Here is a 27,741-nt window from a genome sequence, read left to right as displayed (position 1 = left end):
CCCCTCCAAGAATCTCTGCACCAAAGGTGATTTGAAAAGAGAAGGCTGATCAGGCAGCCAAAGAAAGGACGAAAGGGCCGAAAGATAGCCCTTCAAGGTGTCCAGAGCAGAGCCCTGCCGGGGCAAGGAAAGTGTAAACAGGAGGACATCAGATAGAGATGCAGATAGAGGGTCAATAGACATGTCTGTACAATATTTACAAAATGTGTTTAATCGGCAGGCATATGCCGATTTAGTGGAGGGGCACCTGGCTGCCAAAAATACCTCACAGACTTCTGGAGAGAGGTCGAAAGCTGTCAACTGTTGTTGCTGAATCTCCAAGCAAGGAGGCAGAGAGTGGACAGGTTTGGGTAGAGGACCCTCCCCTGCTGTGAGACTAAAGATCCTCAAGGGGCAACCTGACCTGAACATCGATGTTCATGTCTAGAAGCTCAGGATACTAAACTCTCTGTGCCCAGTCCAGAGCCCCAATAATAACTTGTGCCTGGTTGCTTCTGATCTTCTTGAGCACTCTGGGTAGGAGTGGTATGGGCAGAAAGGCATATAGGAGGCCTGAGGACCACTCATGACAAAAAGCGTCACCGAGCGAGAAATGCATTGGAAACTCCATTGTGCAAAACCTCTGATATTGCGCGTTCTCTTTGGAGAGGAGCAGATCTAACCTAGGCTCTCCCCACTGCTGAAAGATACCTTATGCCACCTCCAAGTGGAGGCGCCACTCATGATCTGCAAGGCACCTTCGCCTGAGCTCATCCACCGTGTCGTTCAGAGAACGGGCCAGGTGTTGAACCACCAGGGAAATGCCCTGTTGTTCCAGCAAAGTCCAGGGACGCAGGGCCTCTTGGCAAAGAGTCCACGACCCCACTGCGCCTTGTTTGTTGCAGCACCACATGGTGGTAGTGTTGTCCATGAACGCCTGTATGAGCCTTCTCTTTAATGATGGCAAAAAGGCTTTCAATGCCAGTCGGATTGCCCGAAGCTTCAACAGATTGTTATGGAACGTGGCTTCCACCAGACACCAGAGTCCTCTAATCTCCACCTCTCCTAGATGGCCACCCCATCCCAGAAGAGACGCATCCATCACTACTGTGAGATGTGGTAGGAGAAGGGAGAGGGGTCTGCCCTTGAACTAATCGCGGTCTGCTAGTCACCACTGCAGGTCTTTCGCAGTGCCCTCTGAAATCTGAACCAGGTCAGGGAGATTTCCTCGATGCTGTTCCAATTGGAACTTTAGGTCCCGCATGTGCCACTGTGCATGGGTCACCAGCAGGATGCAGGAGGCCATGAGGCCCAACAGCCTCAGACTCATTCTCCACAAAAAGGCCGAAACATCGGGACCAGAAAATAGTGGGAATAACTATCACAGCCTATTTCTGACCCAGGAATCCTCTCTATAGCTCCTCTGGCCAAAAGACTCTTGACTTCCTCTCTGGAGCAGGGCAAGGTGATCCTCCATCAGCCGATCATACACTGGAGGCATAGATGGAGAGGTAGTTTTGAAGGGGAGGGAGTAGCCCCTTTGGACTATTTGCATCATCCACCTGTCCGATGTGATGTTCCACCAGGGGTGGAGATGACTGGCTGTGAATAACCTTGGGGTTTGGACTAGGAAGGTTTTGCGTTGGCGGAGGGGATCATGGCTTGGCTTAAATTCTGGGCTCCTGACTCATGGGGTAGGGGTGAACCGCGTCCATGAACCCACAGAGGTTGCTGAACTTACGAGGTCCACTGGCCGGAATAAGGTTGACGCGGTTGGTAGCAGCGAAAGGAGTGAATAGCAGATGCGAGCCGGGAAGTTGTTGTGAGGCCCAAAGTTGTCCCTGTCCCACAAGTCCTTGAAATGCTCTAGGGCAGCATTTGCTTTGTCTCCAAAGAGACGGGAGCCATTGAAGGGCATATCCAAGAGGTTAGCTTGGATATCCCTCGAAAAATCAGATGTTCTCAACCAGGCCTGGTGACGTTCGGCCACCGGAGTGGAAATCGCTCTGCCCAGCGAGTCTATCATGTCCAAGCCACATCTGATGGCGAACTTTGCTGCATCTCTGCCGTCAGAAAAAGGTTAGAAGAGGAGAGCCGGGTTTTCCTCCGAGACTTGAGCGGCACCTTCGCAACCGTGTCCCATATTGAATGGGAATAACGGCCCAAAAGGCATGCAGTGTCCACCGACTGAAATGCCAGAGTGGCAGAAGACAAAATGTTTTTTCCAAAACTCTCCAGTCTCTTGGATTCTCTGTCCGGAGGTGCGGAAGGGAACGCGCCACGAGAAGTGGAATCCTAGTCCACCATGCTTTGTGGGGTCTGAGAAAAACTGGGTCGCCTGGTGCTGGGCAATGTCAGCAGGCAATCGTCCTATTCAAAGGAGGTCCCGGTGCTGGTTTTGGACCAGGTGCCCAGAAGGATGTCTGTTAAGGCCTCATTCAAAGGCAGCAGGGGTTCCGAGCTAGAGACCACAGGCTGCAGGACCTCTGTCAAGATGTTAGTCTAGATTGCCACCATAGGGACCAGCAGGTCCAGGACCTCCATAACCCTATACACTCCCATAGAAAATGAAGCTCCATCCTCCATAGCCAGGTTAGGGGGAGATAGCATACGAGTCTGGGGAGGTGTCCAAACCACTGGCATCACCGAGTTCCTCATACCAGCCCACATCGAGGACCTTGGTGTCGGACACAGCGCCAGGGAAGGTCGCTGTGGAGGTCCAGACTTGGCAGGGTCACACCGACCAAATATAACGCACATCACATCATAGAACTCCTTCAGCTGAGCGGGGGGCGTTCCTGGACCCAGAAAGGCTTGGGAACTCAGAGCCGACCATGGCACAAGCTCCGGGGAGCGGGCCTCGAACACCGGGGTTCCCCTGAGGCATTGCAAGACGGGCAGGGTTAAGTCGAAGCACGCTTCGACTTCTTGTGTTATTTGTGGTGCCTCTTACCTGACTTCAACTACTTCATCAAAGGCCAGCCTTTGCGAGGGGACTCCCACTGACCTCAGTTACATCAGGTCCTGTTGTGGGCACTAGACCCAGCCGCACAAGTGGTACAATGTTTTTATCAGCACAAGTGGGGTAAAGCTGGGTGGTAGGAATTTTGGGGATTCCTGCAGATTTCTTATGTTTTCGTCATGGAAATGTAAGGAAAATGTGTGATTTCAGGCAGAATTTGAGGTTTGCAGGACACTGCAGGTGAGAAAAAGTTGTGAGATCCATGCAAGGCACATTACTCTGGAATCCTCTGGTTGTCATGTTTTAAAAAATGTATGCAGTTGCTAGGTTTCCATGAATGGCAGCAGAGTAGGGACCCAAATCCCACAGCTACCACTATAGCTGATCTCTCAACGTAGCGCTGTTGGAACTTTTGTGTCGTGGTCTCTTGTGGGATACTGTTCTTATCTGGAGACATGTGTGAACCTAAGGTGGTAGGAAATTTGAGACTCCCTGTAGATTACAAAAGTTTTCCTCACAGAAACTTGGGGAAAATGTGTGTTTTTAGTCAAAGTTTGAGGTTTGATAAGCATTGAGGGTAAGAAACTGGGTTCTACGTGACACACACCTCTCAGGACTCCCCCAGCTGTCTAGTTTTTAGAACTGTCTGGGTCTGGTAGATTTTACCAGGTAGGAGCCTACCCAAGCCCAAAAAGACAAGCCATTAAATTCTGCAAGTGAGACGATATTGGTAGACACATTCTCCTGGACCATATGTAAAAATAACTCCCAAAAGAATCAAATGTTCCCTAGCTTGCCATTGGGATTGGATTCTTTAGAGCATACAGGAGCAGAAAGACTGATGCTATAGGGGTGATGGTGGGGCCTGAAGTACGGTTAGGTCACATCCACTCCAATATTTTATTTAAATAATGTGTTCTTGCCATACAGCTAGCTGTATGCCACCCCCAGGGCCAAATTGGCAGAAAGACACTACTACCCGTTATGGGGCAAGGGTATGGTTCGATGCCAGGGTGGGAGAAACCCTTCTTTTGTTTGTTTTGGCACAGTTTTCAAATCTCTGTTGTCTAGTCGGCTTTCAGGCTCTGTCAGAGCACATTGTTGTAATCATCCCCATCCGGCCCCCGGGAGGCATTGAGCCTGTCAAAACTATTTTTGTGGGGATGGAGCCTGGCCATGCCTGTGGTGGGCAGCTCCCATCCTATTTTTTTTTTATTTTTCCCTGGTGTCTAGTGTGTCATCTGCCACCCTGAGGGAGTGAGGGAGGGTGCCATTGTGGGCTGCCCCCACCCCTATATTTTGTTTTAGGTCTCTGGTGGTTAGTGGGCTATATGTACCTTGGGGAGGCACATTGGGGGTTCTTTTGTTATATCCCTGGCATCTAGTGGGCATTTCTGCCACCCCCCACCCCTCGGGAGGGCAGATTGGTGGTAAATCACCCCAATCTACCCCCAGGGGGGCACAAAGACTGCCAGTATACTTTGTTGGAGTCGAGCCATGGCCATGGTCATGCTGGGAAGCCACCACCAGTATGTTAATATAAAAAAGATTAAGCCCTGGTGTCTAGTGGGCTTTCTGCCCCAGCGGGGCAATTAACCTCATCCACCCTCGTGGGGGGCGGGGGGGAGAGGAGGGGGAAGCAAGACTGATATATTATACGGGTGGGTAAGCATAAACCTTTGCCCACTGCCCCAAATCTCTGGTGTTTAGTGGGTAGATCCCTGCTTGTGGATCGCTCTCCTATGGCGATCCCCAAGCAGGGATCAACTAGGCAGAGATATAATTGGAAAAGGGAAGATTCTCCCCTTTCCAGTGATAACTCTCCCACCCCAATCCGTGCTCAGGGGCTGAGATATGCCCCGAGCACTGATGCAGTGAAAGTAAAACGAGCCCCCTAGATCGTTTTACTTCCACGTAAGAATAGTGACGTTAGCGCACCCTGCGCGCTGATCATCATTACACTAAAAGAAAAAATACTTCGCCAGTGTCTGAAAATGTCCGACAGACACACTGGGGTGGCAGTGCAGGTGTCGGCCATTGGATGATACCCACACTTGAGAAGTAAATTGTTATCGTTTTGTTAAAGCTTTGCACCTGGGAGGTTTTAACAACCAATATCAATGTTTTCAGACTAAATTCACACATGATGTCAAGGAGATGCAAAGATGCCGACTTCAGAAGTGTCACATGCTAAAATATAAAACACTATATATCATTAGAGTCTGCTCTAAACAAATGTGTTTGAATCCGATAATAGCACATAAGACCATCCTAATATGACTTGTAATCATGAGGACAATAAGTATACTTTTTGCGGGTACTTGAAGAAACACGCACATCATCTCGTGTAAAGTTTTAAAAAGTGGGATGATCTCAATGCGGACAGGAAAACTACAAAAACACTTCTACTGATTCTGCATTAGCAAAGTTACATTAGTAACAAAACAAACTGCATCAAATTAATACTCAAACATAAATAACTTGTTGCATTTCTACTTTGGTTTCCAGTGAATGCTCAGTTACTAGAATCAAACTAGCACTGCGGTTTCTGCTATCTGAAAACTCAGCTCACAACAAGCTTCAATTTGCTTCAGTTGCTTTACTTCAATGGGCAATAAGAATTCTACTTCCTATAATTTGCTGTACAGCAGGATAGTTGGTACTTCAGTATCTGGAATGCAGTTTTCATTAAGTGAAAAAGAGGCTTGGTTCGGTATGCGTCTGCACCTGTGATGGTGCACCCACGCTCCACTACCACTCTCCATCTAAGAATTACAGATAATCGTTTTTATAGCTGTTTCACACAGCTCAAAATTGACCTTGCCCTTCTTCCAACACTTTTCGTGTGCATTTACTATCCAAAGGATTTAAAGAGAATACTTCAAACAGCAATAACAACCCACCATGCCTAAATTCCATCTTCATATTGAGCACAAGACCTTTATGTGCAAGAGTGGGAATACCAGTAAGTAGAATGTCACCATACAGCATCTAATGCTATGCCAGTTGATAGATGTTTGTTAGGTCTTACTTTTTAGAGTGTTGCCATAATGACCATCTAGGCCTATTTTGATGCATATTATAATATTCCACCTTATGCCAGATGGTGAGGAAAGTATAGTGGACTCATTTTGAAAGTTATATTGATTATGTACTGGAACCAGTAAAAACGTCTTCTTTTTTATGTAACAGACTTTGTCATAAATAAAAACAATTATGTTAACCTCATTCGTTAAGGTGAACAGCCTTGTTCGATCCTGAAGTACAGACCCCTAGCATCCGGCAACTGATACACATCCTACCCTCCCCCAAATAGACCTGTGTACGAGCATTAGTGGTTATAGTGAACATGGCAAAGGCTTTCGATTCCCTCCGATTATATTGTTTACACACAATAATTGCTAGTATGGGGCTAGGCAGGGATGATCTCACATGGATCGAACTACTTTAAACTGACCCAGTCGCCCGAGTAAAGACTGAGGGTTATATCTCGAACACCTGTAAAATTGCAAGTAGTATGGGGCAAGGGTGCCCTACGTCACCAGTGCTTTTTGCCATAGCAGTTGAGCCCCTTGAGCTCATGCTTCGGTGGAGCCAAGCATATTAGGGACTCATAGTTGATACAAGTACTCATTATATTTTTTGGTTTGCGAATGACTTATAACTTTATCTCCGCGAGGAGCGAACATCCGTGGAAGGTGCCAACAAGGCATTCACTGAGATCAGTCCTATCTCTGGCCTGGAAGTGAACTGGAACAAATCTCGTATGCACCCTGTTCACGACCCAAAGTCGGAGGCATGGCTGCCAGACATGGAGGAGAGGTTACTCTGGGAACCACAAACTTTTCGCTACCTAGAAACAAGGATTTATATATCATAAATTAAGTTACTAGAAGGTAACATAAGAGTAGTACTGGCCTTGCTGCACCCAACCAATGCCTTCTTGCAAACCATGCCCTTCTTGGTCATGGAAAGGGCCGCGTTGGCCAAGATGGTGATATTACAGTGGCTACTTTACTTTTTTACAACTCTTCCACCCGGGTGCCCATTGCCAATTTTTAGGAGATGGACAACTTACTATTAACTTTGCTCTGGGGAGTGGGGGGGGGGGGGACGGGACACAGGACAGAATCGCTGGATTTCCCTATCTGAGTTCCGACTCTCCTCGACAGCGAGACGAGATGTATTACTAGGCAGCCAAGTTGGTTCAGGTGACCTGGTGGAAAGGCCCGCACCATGAGCCAGGGGAAAGTAACCCCACACGTTCCACATGGTTAGAGACCTTGCTTCACCCATGACATTGGACGCGGTGCACATCTCCCAATATCTTAGTCGCTACTCTGAGGCACGTCTGGACAAGGGAACTCCAGAGAGCACACTCTAACACCCATGTGTTAAAGGCCTCCCATTGGCTACCCTGTCGATCTAGGACCCGGGTGGGTGCTGGAAGGGTTTACAGGATTGGGAAACAGCTGGCATTAGTAACCTAGGTGACCTTTTTGTAAATAATGTACTGAGATATTTCTAGAATCTACTTGAAAATGTAAAGGTAACCCCCTCATCACTTTCTCATGTATGGGGCTGCGAGGGCCACAATTAAAGCATACTGGCACACAGGAACTGAAGAGCCACCCTCCCATGGGGCCCTGCAGACTATTTGCACTAAGCCCGGCAGGGTCAAAGCCATCACATTACAGTAAAATGCACTCCTGGGGCAGGCTAAGGGGCCCTAGGAGACCTGCAGGAACGCTGGGCAACGGATTCCAGAACACAGACAAAGATTCAGCTACAATTTTAGAGCACACTCCACACACTTCAAGAAAAGCCAGATTTAATCCACACCAAAACACATCAACTTCATGTTCTCGTTGGCCTAATTGTTGTGCCCACATTGTACCCTAATGAGTGCTGACTTCTGTTTTATAGTGTGGGCATGTCCCACGCTCTCGCATTACTGGGAAATGCCTGTCAGGTAGATTAGCCGTGCTAGGGAGCGTCACATCCTACCAACACCTCCCTACTGCCTATTGGGACTTTACCCAGACCCAAAGCAAGAGCAATTACATCCGGATTCCCAGGGCCGGACTGACTACCAGGCGTTTTGGAATGCGGCCGAGCTGGGGGCTGATTTCACTGCGCCGGGGGTTGATTTCGTTCATGGAGAACTGCGTGTGCTTCGAAATAATTAAAGCAAAACTAATTTCGTTAAGTACACACAGGTCCCCATTAATGAAATCCGCCCCCAGCTCAGCAGCATTCCAAAACGCCCGGTAGCCAGTCCATCCCTGCCGATTCCTTGATCGGACTTTTGGTATTGGCCCCCAGGTACAGCCTTGCCCCTATTGCTCGCAACCACCCTGGAATTTCCACCTAGAGCCCCCACCCCCCAAAAAATTCACCCACTACACTCGACAATATTACAGGTATTACTATATCTGCCACTGCTTCAGCTGATGGCATTCAGGTTTCGTGTTCACTTTGTGGCTAAGTTTATGTTGTTGTGTCCTATATTTGTTTTGGCTGCGATCAATAGCTTGCCTCACTGACTGACTGCCCTTCTCATACTGTAGGGCTCATACTACTCATGGGGGAGGGAACAGGGCTTTGATGCAGATGTCTGTATCCCACTGAGTTCCTTAAAGATGCCTGTGACGAATGGGGACTATGGAAAATATTTATGTTTTAAACAACAAGTTAGGATAAGCAGCCTAGAGACATAATAACATATTTTAGAGGAAAGGGAACTCTCAACGATTTACTAATTAATAACTGAGTACTGAAGATTTTTGGAGAGTTAATAGGTATTTCGAACAGGAGTACCAAAGTGTGAAAAGGATAAAGGGAAACTGCAGATAAAATCAGTGTCACTGACATGTGCAAAAACAAAATTTTCACTGAATAGTGTCAGGAGCAAGTTTGAGGTATAGATTTTATGGTGATCATAAATGGGGTCCTGACCCTCCCTAGTCGGAGGTGAGAAGTGTGTTTACTTGCAAAAAATAGCATTTGGAAAAATCCTCTAAATTGCAACTCACGGTGCCCGGGCAACATGAGTTACTGGGCCTGGGTGTCTCGCAGTCAAGGAGAAATCCACCTCCAGCAGCAGCTATATGGGCTCAGGCAGCACGTGGACAATATAATAGATGTGAACTGTAATTCCCAGCAGACCAAACACTTCTGTTTTCCAGAGAATTTGTGGTCATTTGGGATTACAGAGTATAACTGGCCTTCTGAGTAACAGTGCCCCTGCTGGACACTCATGTTACAGCGTTGCCGCAACTAGCACTTGCTTATTGCTTCCGTATTCCCTTTGCCGAGACCAGTTGCTTGTGGACAATTCTTTTTTTTTTATGACTGCTCACAGAGAAGTATCACAAACTTTTGTAAATTCTGAAATTGAACTTTTAACTTGTACTAATTTAAACTATTGAAACAAGGTTTTAAATTACTAAGGATTACGGAGAAGACTTTGAAGTTGTATTGCAATAAAACAACTTTGGGCTTGAACTATTTTTGAACTATTGAAACTGAGATTATTTTAATAGGGATATGTAGCAACTCTAACATGTCATTTTGGAGGAAACCAACCTAAATCATTCTTGAACATTTAGCGACTCTATATACATGTTCACAAAAGAAAATTCCAAAAGTCACAGCTGGGTGTATACTTACGTACACACACACAAACACATTTCTTTTGAGGGGCTTATTGTTTGTACAATCAGTTTTCAGGAACTTCCAGTTTCATGTTGAACTGCAGATAGTTCCTTACACAGTTGAGTGAAGGTATATCTATTCGCAATTGCAATTACATTTAGTTTTCCAAGATACAATATGATATTCAGAATTTCATTTTGTTTTATAGGCACTCACCAATTCGACAAACTTCATTGGCTGCTGAGTTATAAGGCAGAAGTGGTGGAGTCCAGGATCTATTTTACCTCTGCTTCTACCATCGGCCTTCATGTTTTTATATATGTGATCAGTGGTGGAAGCAATGAGGTTAAAGTAAACATCACTCATATTGGATCCTGTGCATAAGGTTGGAGCCAATATGATCCAAACCACTGATATTTGCTGTGATATGCAACTCACAAGATTGATTCTCAGCAAGGCCAACTGAAACTTGCACTGCTCTGAGATCCATAAACACAGTGATATTTAATTGCCTAAAAGCAACAGCTGGTATTAACAACACTTAGAAAGAGCTGAAATGCAGAACGGTGGCCTACGTGGAAATCAATATTATCATTTTAAAATTAGGTTGCCGATATTGGCTAGAAATGTGTCTAGGAGAAGTACAGTAGATCTGAGGTAGAGCAACAGATCAGAGAAAAGTAAGTAAGAATTTGATTTAAGTACACAGATGGACAAAGGCCGATGATTCTGCTTCTAAACCTGTATCACAGTGGTGGCACCTCCGCTAAGGCGGAGGAGCGTCGCCCCACTACGTTGCAGCAGTGAAGGAAAGTAAAAATAAAATGATAACTTGATGTTATCATTTTATTTGTTGCTGCTGCAGCAGCATGGGGGCCGGTGGGGCTGCTCTACTCAAAGAGCAGGGTAGGGAAGAAGTGGTGGGTACACTAAAGTACGCATGATGCTTTGGCTGGCCGTCTCGTGCCGGACAAACAGTCATGCACACTTCGCATGTTCTCCAACCAGGCTGCTCTACAGCCTAGGTGGAGAACATGCCCAGGCCCCCAGTCCCCGTCTGAGCGCTGCATTGCAGCGTTGTGATTGGCTCATGGGAGCCTGTCTGCTTCCTGTTCGGCCAACGGAGTAAAGACAACGTGAGAGAGAGAGAGGCGAGGAGGCAAGTATATTTTTCTTTTTCCAACCGCGTTACCCCCTTGTCCACCCACCAAGCCACTCCAGATCCATGCCGGCCGCCACTGGTGTATTAACAAAAATAATAGGTAAATTTAAACGACAGAAAATAAGGATCCACATATCCGTTCTACTGCAGTACCAATAGCGTTTTCCCAAAACAAAGACACAGCATAACTGATAACTTCATTCAAAGAAAAAAAGAATGCCAAACCTGGTGTATTATTTCAGCCACTGGAAGCTGCTCTGCGTATGTCATGGATTGTTCTGCGGCTTTATCAATAAGAGATCTGAAAAATAAAAAAAAATGGTGGTGTTATTTTTCAACTATTTATCTCCACAGAAATCTCATTATTTCATTAATACCATGTGTTTTTTCCCCGTAACAATATTCAAGAAATAGAACATCAAGAGTAACATTATTCATAACAGAATATTTTGCTATTCAAATCATTATATTTCAAATTATACTAAAAATTGCAAGAGTGCATAGTTTAAGAAAGTATCCATGAGGTATATTTTTTCCAGTATGCCCCGTTTTGGATGGAACATTGTCAGAGTGATAAAACACTGCTACTTGTATCCCTAGTAACAAGCATTGCCAATTGGTCCAATATTTGCGAGAGTTAGAGCTATTGGCCTTGTAAATGAAAATGTCCTTTATCCATGTGTTGGTTTTTGGAGTGGAGTGGAGTGGAGTGGATGTATGTGGTGTGGATTGGACTTATTAGTTGTGGAATTGTGTGGGGTAGAATTGTGTGGCGTGGAGTGGAGTTGATTGGATTTGTGTAGTGGAATTATGTGGCATGGTGGATCGTTAGGGGTGAGAACTGCAAAGAATAGATAGACAAAGACTGAGAGGAATAGGTAGTTTTTGCATGAATTGCTGAATGAACTCTAGACAGAGGAGCATAAAGTGTGTGAGAAAGAGCAAAAGAAGGGGGAGCAGGTGACAGACACAAAGAGGGATTGCCTGTGTACGCAGGAGACACCCCAAGAAGAGGAGGAGAGCGTGGGATTGTGAGACGGAAACCTTGAAAAGGCATAGGAAAGAAACTGTGCCCGATAAGAGATCTAGAGAGACGCGTGTAAGAGAGAGAGAGAGAGAGAGAGAGAGAGAGAGAGAGAGAGAGAGAGAGAGAGAGACTGGCTGTTCTTCCCAAAGAAACCTTATTTACCAAAAAGTAAGGAAATGACAACCCAGCAGATGACGGCGGAAAACCCAGCATGCGCACTGGGAGTTACTGGAAGGCAGCATGTGTGAGCAGGCAGTACAGAAAGGAGACGGGAAGTGTGAGGAAGGGATGAGTGGGGGCAGTGGGAGTGCGACATGAGAGGGGGCAGTGGGACAGCGACATGAGAGGGGACAGTGGGAGTGTGACAGAGATGAGAGGGGCAGTGCGGGTGTGGGGGACAGAGGGATAGGGTTGTGGAAGTGCGAGGGCGAGATGAGAGGGGGCAGTGAGTATGCAAGTGAGAGATTACAGTGTCGTGGAAGTGCAAGTGAGAGACGAGAGGTGGCAAAGGTTAATGTGAGGGAAAGGTATTGGGGTTGGTGGGAGCGGACTAGCACATGCAGATGACAGCAAACTATGTACAGACAGTGGTTCAGGACACGCATAGCATAACTGAGGTTGTGCAGGGTGCTGTTTAAGTTCTGTGGAGAGAGGCGTGGAGCACAAAGTCTAAATTCTACCTGTGGTTATGCTGAGAGCTGCTAAGAGAGCTCAGAGCGTAGTGCGGCTAGCTGAGCAAAGAATGAGTGACATCATGTAGAGCAAAGGAATGACATCACGTAGAGCGTATGAATGGCATTAAGTAGAGCATATAAATGACATCACATAGAGAGTATAATTAACATCATGTAGAGTGCATGAATAACATTCCGTACAGCGTATTATTGATATTACGTAGAGCATATGAATTACATTTAGAGAATATGAATGGCATGGTGTTTGTAGATTGTAGTTGACTTAGAACATGCAGAGCTTAGTAGAGGGTGGCAGACTGTGGCTCAGGACGTGCACAGATTGGCAGAAGAATGCAGTGCATGGTTTACAACATGCTGAGCATAGTTCATGGCCTACAAGGCATGGGACAGGGGCTGCAGACCATGGCTCAGCATTGCACAGCCTGGCACAGAATTGATTAGGACGTGCTGAGCGTGGCACAGCGTGCAGACTGCAGAGCAAGGGACATCGGCTGCAGACCATGGCTTATCAGTGCACTGCGTGTCACAGGAATGAATAGGGTGTTGTAGGACTTAAAGCATGCAAAGCATGGTACAAGGCCTGCACATCAGGCATTACACAGTGAATAGCCTGGCACAGGGATGTAGAGAGCGGTTTAGGACATATTGAGCTTTGCTCAATGCCTGCAGAGCAGTGGTCGAAGTGCATTTAACTCGCAGGCACACGAACCGTGAACTTTTATGAGTATGTAGGGGCAGGCAGACCCCCCTCTGTGGGCTAAAGTCATACTCACAGCTGCTCTGGGCAGACCAGAAGTGGCAATTGTTTGATTGGAGAACAGTGGCCAGGCTAGGAGATGGTCCTGCACCCTGGAGCACTTTCAGCAGCGTAGGCACAAGATGGACTGTGACGTCGGACCTAGGGCACAGGGATGGGTGCTGTGGCAGAGATCACCCGGCTCTTGCAGAGCACTCACATTACGGGTGTATGTTAGAAGCGGCGAAACCATAGGACCTACTGGGTATACTTTGAGGCCAGGATCACCAAACAACAGGAAGTGACATCTTTAGGTATAGCCCAGGTAGCATTGGGCAGTGGATAGAACCACACAGGATGCCAAGCGGATCTGGATTGGAGGACAGAAGTAACATGGTAGGAGGAGTGAGTTACGGAAGAACCAGGCACAAGGTGGGGGGGGGGGGCGAGAGGGTCCACAGTTACACTGCTGCATGCGCTCCAGTATCACAACCCAGGAGGCTGTGAGGGATGGGGAGTGCCCAAGTGCATGGACGAAAGACTTCTCAGATGCTACGGGTTGTGCAGGCTTCTGAGACAAGCCCTCCTACTGGCTGAGTGATCTCTAGTCAGAGCTCCAAGGCAGTGAGAAACTAAATCAAATCAGTAAGGTACAGTCATGTTCAGATACAGCCACCAATGTCTATTGTAAATAAATTGCTTCTCGTTGAGCTCAAATCTTCTTACTCTTGATTTTAATATGAAATAATAAATTTTCCAGCATTCAGGATCACGGTTCTGTGCTTCACGATTTTTAGGAAAGTAACGTTCAGAACAATATAAGGACATTATTTACAGCCATAGCTGAGCACGTTTGGAAATCCAAACAAACAGCTAAGGCACCGATGCTGAACACAGGCAAACATTCACAGGAGCAGAAAAGAAACAACAAAATAGTCCCTCAAACAACAGATAAAGAACCAAAGCATAACAAGACAGTACTTCATCCATACTCCCTGGGAGGAACAGAAAGACCACAAACATTTGCAATTCAATAGTTCTTGCATTTGTGAGAGTTTGAGCTATTGGCATTGTAAATGACAATGTCTTTTATTTGTGTATTTTGAAAACCTGCAAGCGGTGCGTAAACACACACTTTTAACTTATAGTCCTTGTGTACGGGAAGCAAGGCTGGCAGTAAAAAAGGTGCAGCTACTGCCAGCCTTGATTCTCATACACAAGGACTATAAGCACAAAGTGCATGTTTGTGCACCACTTGCAGGTTTGCAAAACACATCAATAAAATGCATTGTTATGCCAATAGCTCAAACTCTCACAAATGTGAGACCTATTGTATTACAAAGGCTTGTTTTTCTTACTACAAAATCAGGGTGCTGAAGCTGAATTTTAGTATTTGCATTAGAACCCATTGCTACCATGCTAAACCACAAGGCAGCAGAAGTAGTAATACAGGTTTCCCACAAACACATAGCAAGTGCACAACAGCAGAAACATGTAGACGCACAAACACACCATCTACTCCAGTGGACACAAGAGGTGCAAGCTACTCTCAAATAGGGAATAAGTAAAGCATGAACAGCAGGAGTGACGACTTCATTCACACACAGTATAAGAAAAGCATGAGTGGCAGCAGTGCAGGCGTCCACCCTCACACAAAATGTTAGTTTAACAACTTGCTACTTTCTTACAATGCACTCAAGATGGGTTACAGAAGAGCAGACTTTCCACATACATTCAAAATATATCCTCAGCCTGGGCAGCATAACTAAACATTTTCCTCAATGAAAGGGTAGGTGCAGGCCAAGTATCCGAGATGCAAGCTTCAATCACACAGAGCAATGGAACAATTTTTATTTAAAAGGACCCTCAGCTATGGAATGCTTCTTCACCTATTTTCTGAACCTCATTTCCATCCCTGACTTGTGTTTGGAAAAGGCTCCCACTCATAGGAAGATCTTTGCGTGAAGTAAAGCACTAAATGCGGGATCTGTTTTTTGCTTCAATGTTATAGATGGGAATCAATACTAAAATGACCTTAAGGTAGACAAATACCTCTTTTATTGGCTTCTCTCTTCAGTAACATTAAAAACAACACGTTGAATATGACCCAGCATGCCTGTGCTGTTGATATGATTCTTGCCTCCGTTCTCCCCTGCAGCACCAAGGGCAATTCCTTGGGCCTTGTCCCTACCAGTCTATGCCCTCCTTGCCTACCTGGTTGCCTGAGTGTGGGTAGAGTGTGGTGCTAGAAAGGTGGTAGATTTGATACTTATCAGTTTTGCTCTTAACACCTTTGCTTTGAGTGTATTTGTAACAGAGAATTGTAAAACAACACAACATACTTATTCAAACCCTTTTTTACATTTCTATTTATAATGCCATATATGTTCACTCTGTTCAAAGCTATTCAAGTGCCTAACAGCCAACATGGGACCTCAAGTGAAGAAAAGTAATATAAGCAATCTTCACAATACACCGACGATGCACACACCATGTGATGTTTATATATACTTTTACTTATTCCCTATTTCTTCAGTTTTCTCATAGGCGGTGTTGGACTTGGCCCTTTTGGCAGGGTCATCCTTAAACTTTTTGCCTTTCTCCTAGCCTTTTCTGTGACATGGTGTTGGTGGTTTTAGGACTCTGGGCACTTTAGCACTGCTGTCCAGTGTAAAGTGTGTGTGCTCTCTGTGTTACATATGGTAAGATTGGTCTACACCTTGTTATATAGCTCCTATATATCCTTATATCGTGTTAAGTTAGCATAGGTACATTTTAGGTTTAAACGACATTTTTCCTTTCTTGCAACTTCTGCACACGACCCTTAATTGTTGACTTAGCTTTCAACCTAGTGGTTTGCCGTGGTGTATGTGAGAATAATATGTTATTGCTCTGATATCAGTTTTGTTTAATAAACCATGTCTGCACGGAGAGTGCTGAAGTTTCAGGAGCAACACGATATGGAATTGTTATGAGGTCTGATCTCCACGCCTTCATAGTCATAACACAAGTGCAGCCTTTGCCAACTTGGGCTTGAGGCGGGATTGATATTGCTTTGCACGAGAATTGTTAACACACTTGATGCGGTGCACATGCAGAGAGAGCTGGTGTATGCTGATGTGATTCCTTCATGCTAGGACACTAAGGTATGGGCCCGCCCTAAAACAACCCAAAGAGACCTTCTTAGCTAATAATATAATATATGTGTTAGGGAGGGTGAGATATAAGTGTTGTTAACTCTTATTCATTACAGCATGTTAACATGCTGTCACCATTCGCTTTTTATGTCTTAGTAACTATGCTGATAATTTTGATACTGATAATAAGTATACTCGTATTATCTAAGATACTGCGCCTGAGAAGACGGCATTAGTAAATAAACATTTCAAATGCACATGTGTCTTCTTTACTCCATGTTCTGGTTTGTAATGATAATATAACAAAAGAGTGTTCATGAGTTCCACGTACCCTGAGGTACTGTAAGTTCATGTTCTGGTTTGTCTAAACATTGGGAGTTTGATATGTCCAATGAGACACTGTAGCTAGCTCGGTAAGGGGTGAGTTGGTTGCTAAGGTAAGTTTTGGGACACCCTAATTTGCCGAGGTTCCACTCCTCTGTGCACAGTTCTGTGTGAGTACAGAAACCCTGCGACATGGCGCCCAACGGTTTCGGTGGTCTTATATCATGACACTCGAGTAGTTTATCGTTCATACCTTAACCCCTTCACCTCCGTTTCCAGAAAGCGGGGTGTCGGTGAAACCTACCTATTTTTTGTGATAGGTCTTTTTTCAAGCTTGATTCTTTCTTAAACGGTTTCTTTGAATTACTACCCAGTTGTGCTACAAAGTATTCTTTGTGTTTTCTAGTTTCCAGTGTTGTCATGGCGGCAGTGGCCATTGCGCAGCATAGTCGCGTGGCGGTGCGCAACCATCTTCAGACGTACCAAGTACCGGTAGATGGGATGGCTGTGATTTTCGTGGTGTGTGCAGATCCGGCGTTCCCTTATGAGTTGTTTTACTCTTGGGTTACGTTTCCGGCTGTGGACGCCAATTCTGGTTTGTTCCACTCATACACCGCCTCGGCTGTCCCGGCTGAGTATACACCGTACAGGGCATTGGAAATACCTATTGATCATTGGCAGCATCGAGTTTGGTTTGATGGCGCCCTCCCCCACTCTTTGTCCGCTGCGAGGTTAGGTCCACTCTCAATTCCAGGTACAAATTGGCCTGCGTTGGGTGGCTTTACCCCGCACCCGAATCACGGCGCTTGTACCCTGCAGGAAATTCGTAGGCTGCATGTTGTTTCCATTTCCGTGATTCGTGCATTAGTGCAATACATCGGTCGCCACCTGCCTGGTGGTCCCCAGGGGGGTGCGGCCGTTCCCGTGGATCGAGGCGGAATGCGTCTCAATCCAGTGATGGTTAATTCGGTTTTTGGTGCTCGTCCGGTTGACAACGATGACTTCCCATTCTGGCTAGCTGAGAAGTTTGATCAACTGGAGGCGGTGTTTCCGAATTCTACTCCTGCTGATAAACATAGAATGTTAACGATAACTCTACCGAAGGATTTAACTCCTGAACTTGTTGACTGTGAAAGCTGGGGAAAAACATTTGCGGCAGTTTATACAAGGTGCTTCGGCACCCCGTCTATGACTGCCCTGCCTGACATCATTAGACGTGTTCAGAATGATCACGGTCCAGAGGCAGCGGTTGAATTGGGTATGCGCCTGTGTGGTTCTTTTGAGATTGTATGTGATCTCATTCTCTCCAATGTTAAAGGAGATGCGGTTAACTTTCAGGTGTCGAATGCTTTGGCTGCTCTGCCCGATGCCGACAAACCCCGCCAGTTAGCAAAGATTGTGGTGGCCGCTTATAAGACAATTGGCCGCACAAGTAGAGGTCTGAAATATTTCCCAGTAAAGGAGAAAAAACAACCTCAGGGACAATCTGCAGTGACAGATGTCCAGCCCAAGTCCAAAAAACAAAATTGGCCTAAGAAACAGACACAGGGGAAGCAGAATACACAGACTCAGGATTCTTTTCCTGCAGTACAAGCACCTGCGCCAACAGAAAAAGTTTATGATTTGCGCGATCGCGCGATGATTAAATCACCTGATCGATTTCAGGGTTCTGATCAACGCTCTCCTCGTTCCTTTCAGGAAACATCGGTCACAAAGACCACTGGAGGAGGGGGTGGACGTGGACGTGGTGGCCAACAAGGACGTGGTCAGTCCCGCCAGACGAACGGCGCAGCGAAGCAGGAAGATTCTACGCCTAAGCGTCCGCAGTTTGCGAAAAAGAAAGTCGCAGCCTTAACAGCGCATAGATATGCCACAGATAGTGAGAACGCGGCTTCGGAATCTGACGTGGGCTCTGACCTTGCTGGACAGCGCGGCGGAGATTACCATAGTCAGAGAGGCGCTCCGTCCACTACTGAAGGTGACAGCGACTGATGTGTTTGTTGTCATAGAAACAGCCGATACGAGATTAGCTCCCCCTGAAAGACTTTTTGAAATTGTCCTGTTAATTGAAGGTGACATACAGCGTACTGTCAGAGGGGTATTTTGGGAGAACCTTTCGTCTACGTACGACATTTTGCTTTCTGAGGCTGACTGGCCCCCACCTTTTGTGCTCGCAGCGCCGCGAGGGGAGGAGGTAATCCTTCCCAGTTTCGCGCACACTGTCTCCACTGAGCATGCGCAGCATTTTGCAGAAGAGTGGGCTCGGGCTCTTGCACCGGCTCTCTACCGCAACCAATGTGGTTGGGACAAATTGTCCCCTTGCCACGAAATTCCTTTGCGGTCTGAGCCGCAGCCTCAATATCCCATACGACGTGAGGCTAAAGCAGCCGTCGCGGAAATCCTTGAACAATTGGAATATCAGGGAGTTATTGAAACGTGTGTGTCACCAATGAATAATCCCCTTTTTGCTGTGACCAAACCTGACGGATCATATCGTTTGGTATTGGATTACCGGCATTTGAACTCGCATTGCCGTAACTGTGCAGTACAGAATACTCACGGCTCTGCGTTAGTGGATAGTCTAGTGCGTAAGCGTTTCAAGACAACGCTTGACATTTCCAATGGTTTTTATGCCCACAGACTGGATGGCTTTAGCTCCCAATGGACAAGTTTTACGTCCGCTGGTGTGCAAAAATGCTTCCGGCGACTCCCTATGGGCTACAAAAATAGTCCTGGAGTGTTCACCTCCAGAATAGTAACTCTATTGGAGGGTATCGATCCCGATGCATGTTCTTATGTGGATGACATTTATCTCACAGACGACGAAATTTGGATGCATCTGTGTCGAGTGAATTCCATCATTTGTACCTTTGCAGATATGGGTTACAAATTTAATTTTGCAAAATCGCACATTGCAGAACACACGGTGTTGTTCCTCGGCTATGAGCTGAACAATGAAGGTAGAGGTTTGGCTCCTCACTTCTTGGAGAAATGCGCACAATTGCGCGCTCCTACAACACTGAAAAAATTACAGTCTTTGCTGGGCTTTTTGAATTTCGGCAGAACTTACATTCCGGAATATGCCCAGCGTATCAAGCCTTTGTATGCTTTGATACAACCAACTTTCTCAAAATCATGCTGGCTGCCTGAGCATTCAGCCATTTTGCAATCCTTGCAGGCTGATCTGCTCGCTTCTAAATATTTACTGACTCGTGATAACCACACCAACCTGGTAATAAGAATAATTCCTGGGTCGGTGGGTTTCACATACCTCACTTTTAATGAAGGTGACACAGTACCTATTGCTTACAAGTCACACTTGTACACTTCGGCTGAGTTGCGGTTTCCCACAGTGGAAAAGGTTTTAACTGCTGTACAGATGGCAATTCTTAAGGAACGAGCACTGTCTCAGGGGAAACGCATACTAGTGGTGACACCCTGTCCTCACTTGGAGGCAGTCACGAGAGCCAGTGTACCAAATTCAAAAGCTTTGCACCCTCGGTGGATTCAGTGGGCTGCGTCATTGTCATCCACGGATGTCATGTTTATTTTTGACGCCTCCTTACGGTCGCAAGAGTACTTGCAGTATGAATTCGTTCATCCTGCTCCTCTGGCTATGCGACCTTTGGAGGACTTCCATTGCATCATTTACACTGATGGGTCGGCGCAGGTTGCGCATGGCTCTAAACATGCCTACGTTTCCGCATGCGCCATTGTGGTCGGTGCTATGTTGAATGATGAGTTCATTTCCAGGGAAGTGCACACGATGCCCCTGGGCGATTGCACCGCACAATTGGCAGAGCTTCGTGCTCTATTACTAGCGTTAGAGTACGCAGATCCAAGTGTTACTACTCTAATTGTAAGTGATTCTTACTACTGTGTCCAGTCTTACAATGAAAACTTGTTCTTTTGGATTCAAAATGATTTTCATGATTCGAAGGGTAGCACAATAAAACATAAAATGATCTGGGTTCGAGTGGCGGAGCTTAAGGATAAGTTGCCACTCGTTTTTGTTATTCATACTCTCGGTCATCAGCGCGTAGGAGTTCACGCTGTTGGCAACTCGCTTGCTGATGAAGCAGCGAAATCAGCAGTATCTACATACTTAGTTGCAGCGGTTACTAGGTCTAAAACCAAGATTGATAGCGACATCTTAGCAGCGATTGCTGCCTCTGAGAAGGGAAGTAAACATCCTGTGGGATTCCCTTCGAAGTATAAATACCACTTAAGTCCCGAAAAGGTTCCTTTTGTGACAATTCCTGATGTTGGGGAACGGCTGATTCCCAACTCGGATCGCAGAGCAGACTTGATTACAGCGGCTCATGAAGGTGTGGCGTCTGCGCATGCGGGCGTCTCAGCCACTGTAACGCAACTACAACAACGTTTCTGGTGGCGGGGACTGTACAAACAGACGCGTGATTATGTCCTACTTTGTGACATATGCCAGCAGATTAAACCTTCAACTGCTACGCGTCCGCCACAGACTCAGTTGTACATTTCTAATAAACCACTAGGCTGTGTTTATTTAGATCACTGCGGTCCTTTTTCATCTGATACTGCGTATAAGTACATCTTAGTAGCAGTTGACTCATGCACACGCTTTGTGTGGGTATGGCCACATCGCAGCGCTGATTCACGGACTGTCATTAGAGATTTGCGTATCTTTATAGGGATTTTTGCCTGTGGTACCTTCCATTCGGATCAGGGTCCGGCTTTCGCCTCTAAGGCGTATAAGGATGCCATGACTTCAATGGGGGTCCAAGTCAAGTTTTCGTCACCCTACAGACCTGAGGGTAATAGTGTAGTTGAACGAATGAACCGTGATTTAAAGCAATCTTTGACAGCCCGAGTTATAGGCACTGGCAGAAACTGGCTGGCTCACCTCTATGGCGTGCAGCGTGCTCTTAATAATCTCCCTAGAAGGTCTCTGGGTGGGCGAACCCCATACGAAATGCTCTTTGGCATCAAGATGTACGTCCCTGACCTTGACGGTCTAGACTCAGTGGTTCGCGCCACTTCCTTTGACGCAGATGAACATTGCAATGTTTTACAGAATCTACAAAAGACCAGAGACAGTCTTGCAAAGGAACATTTGCCCTCCACGTCGGATGATGCGTTGCAGATCCCGGTAGTTGGCTGGCTACCCCAAGTTGGAGAACTGGTTCGGGAGAAGATCGATAACAAGAAAGAATTTGGTCCTTCCTATCGAGCTCCAGTCCCAGTGCTTGGAGTGAAGGGCACAAGAACAGTCATATTACCACCACTTCCAGGTCGTAAGGAAAACAGGTTTATTTCTATTGACAATGTCAAGATACACAGAGTGGCCGATTCTTCTTAGCATGACACCAGCTGTTTCCTGTCCTTCCATTGTGAGAAATTCAATTATGCCCACTGCTTCTAATATTGAACCTGAAGTGGCCATCGAATTACCTGCTGTTTCCAGTCCTTTATTAAATAATTTACCGGGAACTAACATTGATGACACAGACTATGCCTATCCCGCTGATTTGTCCATACCTGACCTGCAAGCACGTTTAGCCACAGAATCCAGATTTTCTTTTGACTCTGTTTCTCTTACCTCAAAGGAACCCTCTCGTGTTGCAGTTTATGCAAGCCTGTTTAAAAAACATTTTTTGATACCACCTTGGACTTACATTTGGCTCGTCCTTGTTTCGATTTACCTTTTTATGTCAGTTGGTTTTGTGTTTTATTTTTTTCGAATCATCAATGGACATTATGTCGAGGAAAGAACATGCATTACTCATTTAAATGGAACTTTGGCCCCACTTTCCTCTTCACATTCTACACACAGATTAAAAAGAGACTTGACTTTGGTTAACATCACAGCATGGCCTGTCCTTGATGGAATCGTGTGGGATGCAGTTCGGTTTCAGATTCATGGCCCAACGGAAGTCGTTAATGTTCCTAATGTACTTAGAGTGAATATGGGGGATGTGGTGAAACAAAACATTCGTTCTGATGATTGGGATGTTAATGCTGTGGAAAGTTTGTTTTCTGATTTGAAATACTATGCTGCTTTTGATGCTGAGGATTTATATTTAGAATCTGCTAATTATGGTGAATTGTTCTGTTACCAACATTATGGCAATCACTTCTTACACAAGACATCTTCCCGAAGGGATGCTGTTAATTTTACTCAGTGGGAACATTGCCCAGCACCTACACAAGGGAGTTCAGAAACGTTTCTTAAAAAGTATACTTATTTCACTGACTTTAATCAGTCCAATCCCGAGTCCTTTTATTTTAAATTTCACAAACAGCCACTGTCCAAGGTTAGACTTACAAATACAAAATTGTTGTATTCGAGGGCCTTCCTAGATCAATTAGTTACTGGGGGGTATGAGTTATGGAAGGATACCATAGACCTTAAATCGGTTTGGGGTTCAAGGGCCTGGCAGGTACGAGGCACAGAGGCTTTGCACCGTGCATGTCTAATCCCGAATCATATGTTGTTTTTAAATGAAACCATTTCCCAGACGACATGCTTTGGATTGGCTACATCTAAAAGGTTAAACACCCCGTCTTTCCCAGAGTTGGAGGAATATGAGGATTGGAGTAATTTTACTCAATTGTCCATTAAAAATATACAGGCTCTGCTTCTTAATTCCTCCTTTAATATTTCCAGTATGAATCCTAAGGGTTGGCTGCTTTGGCACCGTAGTGCTGATTCTTGCCAAAAACGATTTTTGAATATAACTGACGGTTTTAAGACTCTTAGATCTGATCCCCGGTTTGATTTGAGTCATACTGTCACCTCTTACTCTGTGGGCAAGTTGTGTCAAGCTTGGCTGAAACATTCAACTTTACCTGCGGTTAAGTATCACCTTTCCAAACTGAATGCAGACGTGGATTTGAATGATTTCATTAAAGGCCCAGCTAGTGGCAGGTCGAAAAGGTGGTTATATGGGGTTTACAATGAAATTTGGAAACTGTCACAGATTGAGGCTGCTACACGCCTTAGGGCTATTGATCAGGCAAATCTTGAGAAAGTGCTTGCAGTTGTTGACAATAGCATTAACGTGCTTTCCTCTAGAATTTACACATTGGATAATATTGTGTCATCTGTTGTTGATATTGTGCATGATGAAGTGTCAGTATTATACCATGGTCAAAATCAATTACGGTCAATCATGCAGTTTGCATGGACACTTCAGACTCTGAAAATGGGTAAAGTTCCCTGGGGATACATGAACGTTTCCTCTTTATTTGCGCCATTTAATTTGACTGACAAACAACGCTTGCTTTCAATGCGTGATGCTTCCTTTTCTATGTTACATATTGAAAGGTTGGAATCTTTACCTTTTTCTGTGGCAGAAGCCACTGCTGCTACGTGGCTTATCCACGGTTTAATAACACTGCCTTTTGCTTTATATAGGTTTTCAAATTGTATGAAATATGTGCCAATAGGTCGTTTTGAACCCTTAGGTAGCGGTTTTCTTCATGAGGTCTGGTCGCTCCCATACACATACAGATGTTTCAAGGATGAACAGGAGGTTTATCTAACAGGGGAGGAGTGTACTGAGACGCCAGATCATTCTTTAATGTGCAGACACATACAGTTACACGGTTCATGTAACAAGGACCGACCGAATATGGCTTGCGTTTTACAGGGCACGCCAGTTCCGGCTATCATCCCCACGTTTAAATTGTTAGAAAATGGTAGTTATTTGATGCTCAATAATGAAAACTGTTGTGGGTTAATTAAAGGTATAGCTTTCATAGTAACAGTAAGTGAGCGAGTTATTTGCTGCAGAAATGTTCTTTATCCTCCCACACGTGAACATAGGGAGTCTTCCATTTGGCCACAGATACCGACCTTGGGAGCAGAATTCAGCGGCATGGCTAGAATAAGAGCTCTTTTGTCCCAGAAAGAGGTGGCCTTGAGCTCGGCCCGTGAAACTTTCGTGCTTCACATTGCTAACACCCGTACGGAGGTTCAGGCTCTTTTAAATACTGATTTGCCTTTGCATTTCGGAGCCATGGTTCGTTCTATCTTTAACGCATCCTCCACAACGGGCCTAGCACATTTTTTTAAAATTGTTAGCAGTGGTCTCGTGACTTCCTTTGAGAAGATTTTTGGAGTCATCCCTGCCTTCTTCCATTCTATTTTTTCATCCTTATTTGGAGGGTTCCCGTTTTTTCTTGCATTAGCGGCTGGCACTTTGGTGGTTTTCTGCCTTTTTAAATATGGATGCCCTTCCTGTGCAAGACCACGCTCTACTGCTACTGACGCGGTTTCGCAACCGCATGCTTGATTATTATGGCACACTGCCGTTGGCGACTCTAAGCACGGCGTTTGGATTATCTTTTCGGTTCTCCTATTTCACCTGTGTCCAGCCTGTATTTCGCTGCCTGACCTGTGATTTCCTTTGGGCCATTGATTTGTGTCTCTGCGGACCGATTTCTTCTGACGTCGATTTTGATCAACTGATGAGTCCTATCATTGCTCACGAGTTGGTTTGTTCTGACGAAAGGATTATGGCCTTGGCGGTGGCACATGGACTAATGGGTCCCTGGGATGTATTGTCGGCAGCGCAAAATTTCTTGGAACGAAGTTTTCTTGAAAACCCACCGAGCTGTCCTCTGATGGTTATAGAGGATCCGGTGCTGGGAGATCACGTATGTTCCTTTCATCTTTTAAATTGGATGGCTGAACTGTTTTCGGATGAGGACAGTGACTTCCTCCTGGAGGCTGTTGCAGCTTACTTTTCATATACAGTCTTATCATAAACGCTGCCTCGAATTGACATGCTGATTAATAGCATTTCCTTGATTTTATTGACTTTTGGTCAAGACATTTTATTTTTGCTTGCCCATTGGCTTGAGCCACATTATACTTTTGGGCTATTTTTTAGCATTAGTTTTTATAATTGAATTTTTATTCATGCTCGTTTATTGTTGGATTCTGCTCTCATGTGATGGCACTTCTGTTATCTTATTTAGTCCGTTCTCGGATCATGGGGGGGTGTTATATAGCTCCTATATATCCTTATATCGTGTTAAGTTAGCATAGGTACATTTTAGGTTTAAACGACATTTTTCCTTTCTTGCAACTTCTGCACACGACCCTTAATTGTTGACTTAGCTTTCAACCTAGTGGTTTGCCGTGGTGTATGTGAGAATAATATGTTATTGCTCTGATATCAGTTTTGTTTAATAAACCATGTCTGCACGGAGAGTGCTGAAGTTTCAGGAGCAACACGATATGGAATTGTTATGAGGTCTGATCTCCACGCCTTCATAGTCATAACACAAGTGCAGCCTTTGCCAACTTGGGCTTGAGGCGGGATTGATATTGCTTTGCACGAGAATTGTTAACACACTTGATGCGGTGCACATGCAGAGAGAGCTGGTGTATGCTGATGTGATTCCTTCATGCTAGGACACTAAGGTATGGGCCCGCCCTAAAACAACCCAAAGAGACCTTCTTAGCTAATAATATAATATATGTGTTAGGGAGGGTGAGATATAAGTGTTGTTAACTCTTATTCATTACAGCATGTTAACATGCTGTCACCATTCGCTTTTTATGTCTTAGTAACTATGCTGATAATTTTGATACTGATAATAAGTATACTCGTATTATCTAAGATACTGCGCCTGAGAAGACGGCATTAGTAAATAAACATTTCAAATGCACATGTGTCTTCTTTACTCCATGTTCTGGTTTGTAATGATAATATAACAAAAGAGTGTTCATGAGTTCCACGTACCCTGAGGTACTGTAAGTTCATGTTCTGGTTTGTCTAAACATTGGGAGTTTGATATGTCCAATGAGACACTGTAGCTAGCTCGGTAAGGGGTGAGTTGGTTGCTAAGGTAAGTTTTGGGACACCCTAATTTGCCGAGGTTCCACTCCTCTGTGCACAGTTCTGTGTGAGTACAGAAACCCTGCGACAACCTGTTTGGCCTATTTAATTTACCTGTTAGTCCCTTGTAAGGTGGTATCTCATATACCCAGGGCTTGTAAATTAAATGCTACTGGTGAGCTTGCAGCGCTGATTGCGCCACCCACCAAAGTAGCCTTTCAAACTTATCTCAGGCCTCTGCCATTGCAGGGCCTGTGCACGCAGTGTTACTGCCGCTGTGACGTGACATGACAACTAAAGTTTGTGCCATGTCTGTGACACCCCTTTTACTGCATGTCAGTCACCCGTAAGGTAGGTCCTAGTTAGCCCTATGGGCAGGGTGCATTGTAGGTAAAAGATAAGACATGTACCTTAAGTGCGTGACATGTCCTGGTAGTGACCAACCGCCATTTTGGTTTCTCACTGCTTTGAGGCTGCCCTCCCATAGGAATGCATTGGGGATTCCCGGATAAGTGTTTCAGCGGTAATTTCTGATATGAGAGGAGCAGCGGGGTCAAGTTTAGTATATTTGAAATGGTAATAATAAATGCTGCGCAATGGTGTGCGCAGATTTATTATAACTATTTTAGAAATGCCACTTTTAAAAGTTGGCATTTGTATGTGCTATGTGTCTACCTGCCTGATGTGAATCGCATTTCTGGCTTTTGAGTTGAGATGTGTGTGGCTCCAAGAGGGGCAGGGTGAGTCAGCACTAGGGACATCTGCATTTGGAGTAGTGGGAGGAGTAGTCCCCTGACCCTGAATAGGATTGAGCATGCCCTGTACAATGCTGGCTACGCGCCCTGTGGTGTGTCTGATCACCGAACCCCCACCTCACAAAGGGGAAGAGGAGCCTGGTAAACAGGGGGCTCCAATTCCCCCCTGAACCAGTTTTTGCTGATTCCCCAAGCCCTGTACTGCAGACAAAGGAGAATAAGTGTATAAGTACTGGGGCTGTGACCCCATAAAATGTTGTGCTGTTCCTGGACTTGCTGGGGCTTGCTGCTGCTGGGGGCCCAGAAGGAACTGCCATGAGGGCTTGCCTCTATGTGCTGGCCTCCCTGGGCTCACCTGTGCCCCTAGAAACTTTGCTTTGGACCATTCATTTTGAAGGCCAGGATCCTAGCGCCTCGTGAGCACTATATTTTAATTTACCCCTGAAGAGGAGCGTGTTGGCTTCACAGCGCAGAGCT

At 45.5% G+C, this 27,741-nt stretch overlaps 1 protein-coding gene across 1 annotated transcript in view; it reads right to left on the bottom strand.

The window, feature by feature from the left end:
• Positions 1 to 27,741, bottom strand: part of PIGK (phosphatidylinositol glycan anchor biosynthesis class K) — a 382,594-nt gene that overhangs the window by 93,666 nt on the left and 261,187 nt on the right. The window contains exon 10 of the mRNA XM_078645245.1: positions 10,986 to 11,061. Within this exon, the coding sequence (XP_078501371.1) occupies positions 10,986 to 11,061 (76 nt within the window). The remainder of the gene's footprint in view (positions 1 to 10,985; positions 11,062 to 27,741) is intronic.

The sequence above is a fragment of the Lissotriton helveticus genome, chromosome 1_1 (assembly GCF_964261635.1).
Source record: "Lissotriton helveticus chromosome 1_1, aLisHel1.1, whole genome shotgun sequence".
In the NCBI taxonomy this organism is placed as follows: domain Eukaryota; kingdom Metazoa; phylum Chordata; class Amphibia; order Caudata; family Salamandridae; genus Lissotriton; species Lissotriton helveticus.
This window is presented reverse-complemented; position numbering and strand designations above follow the sequence as displayed.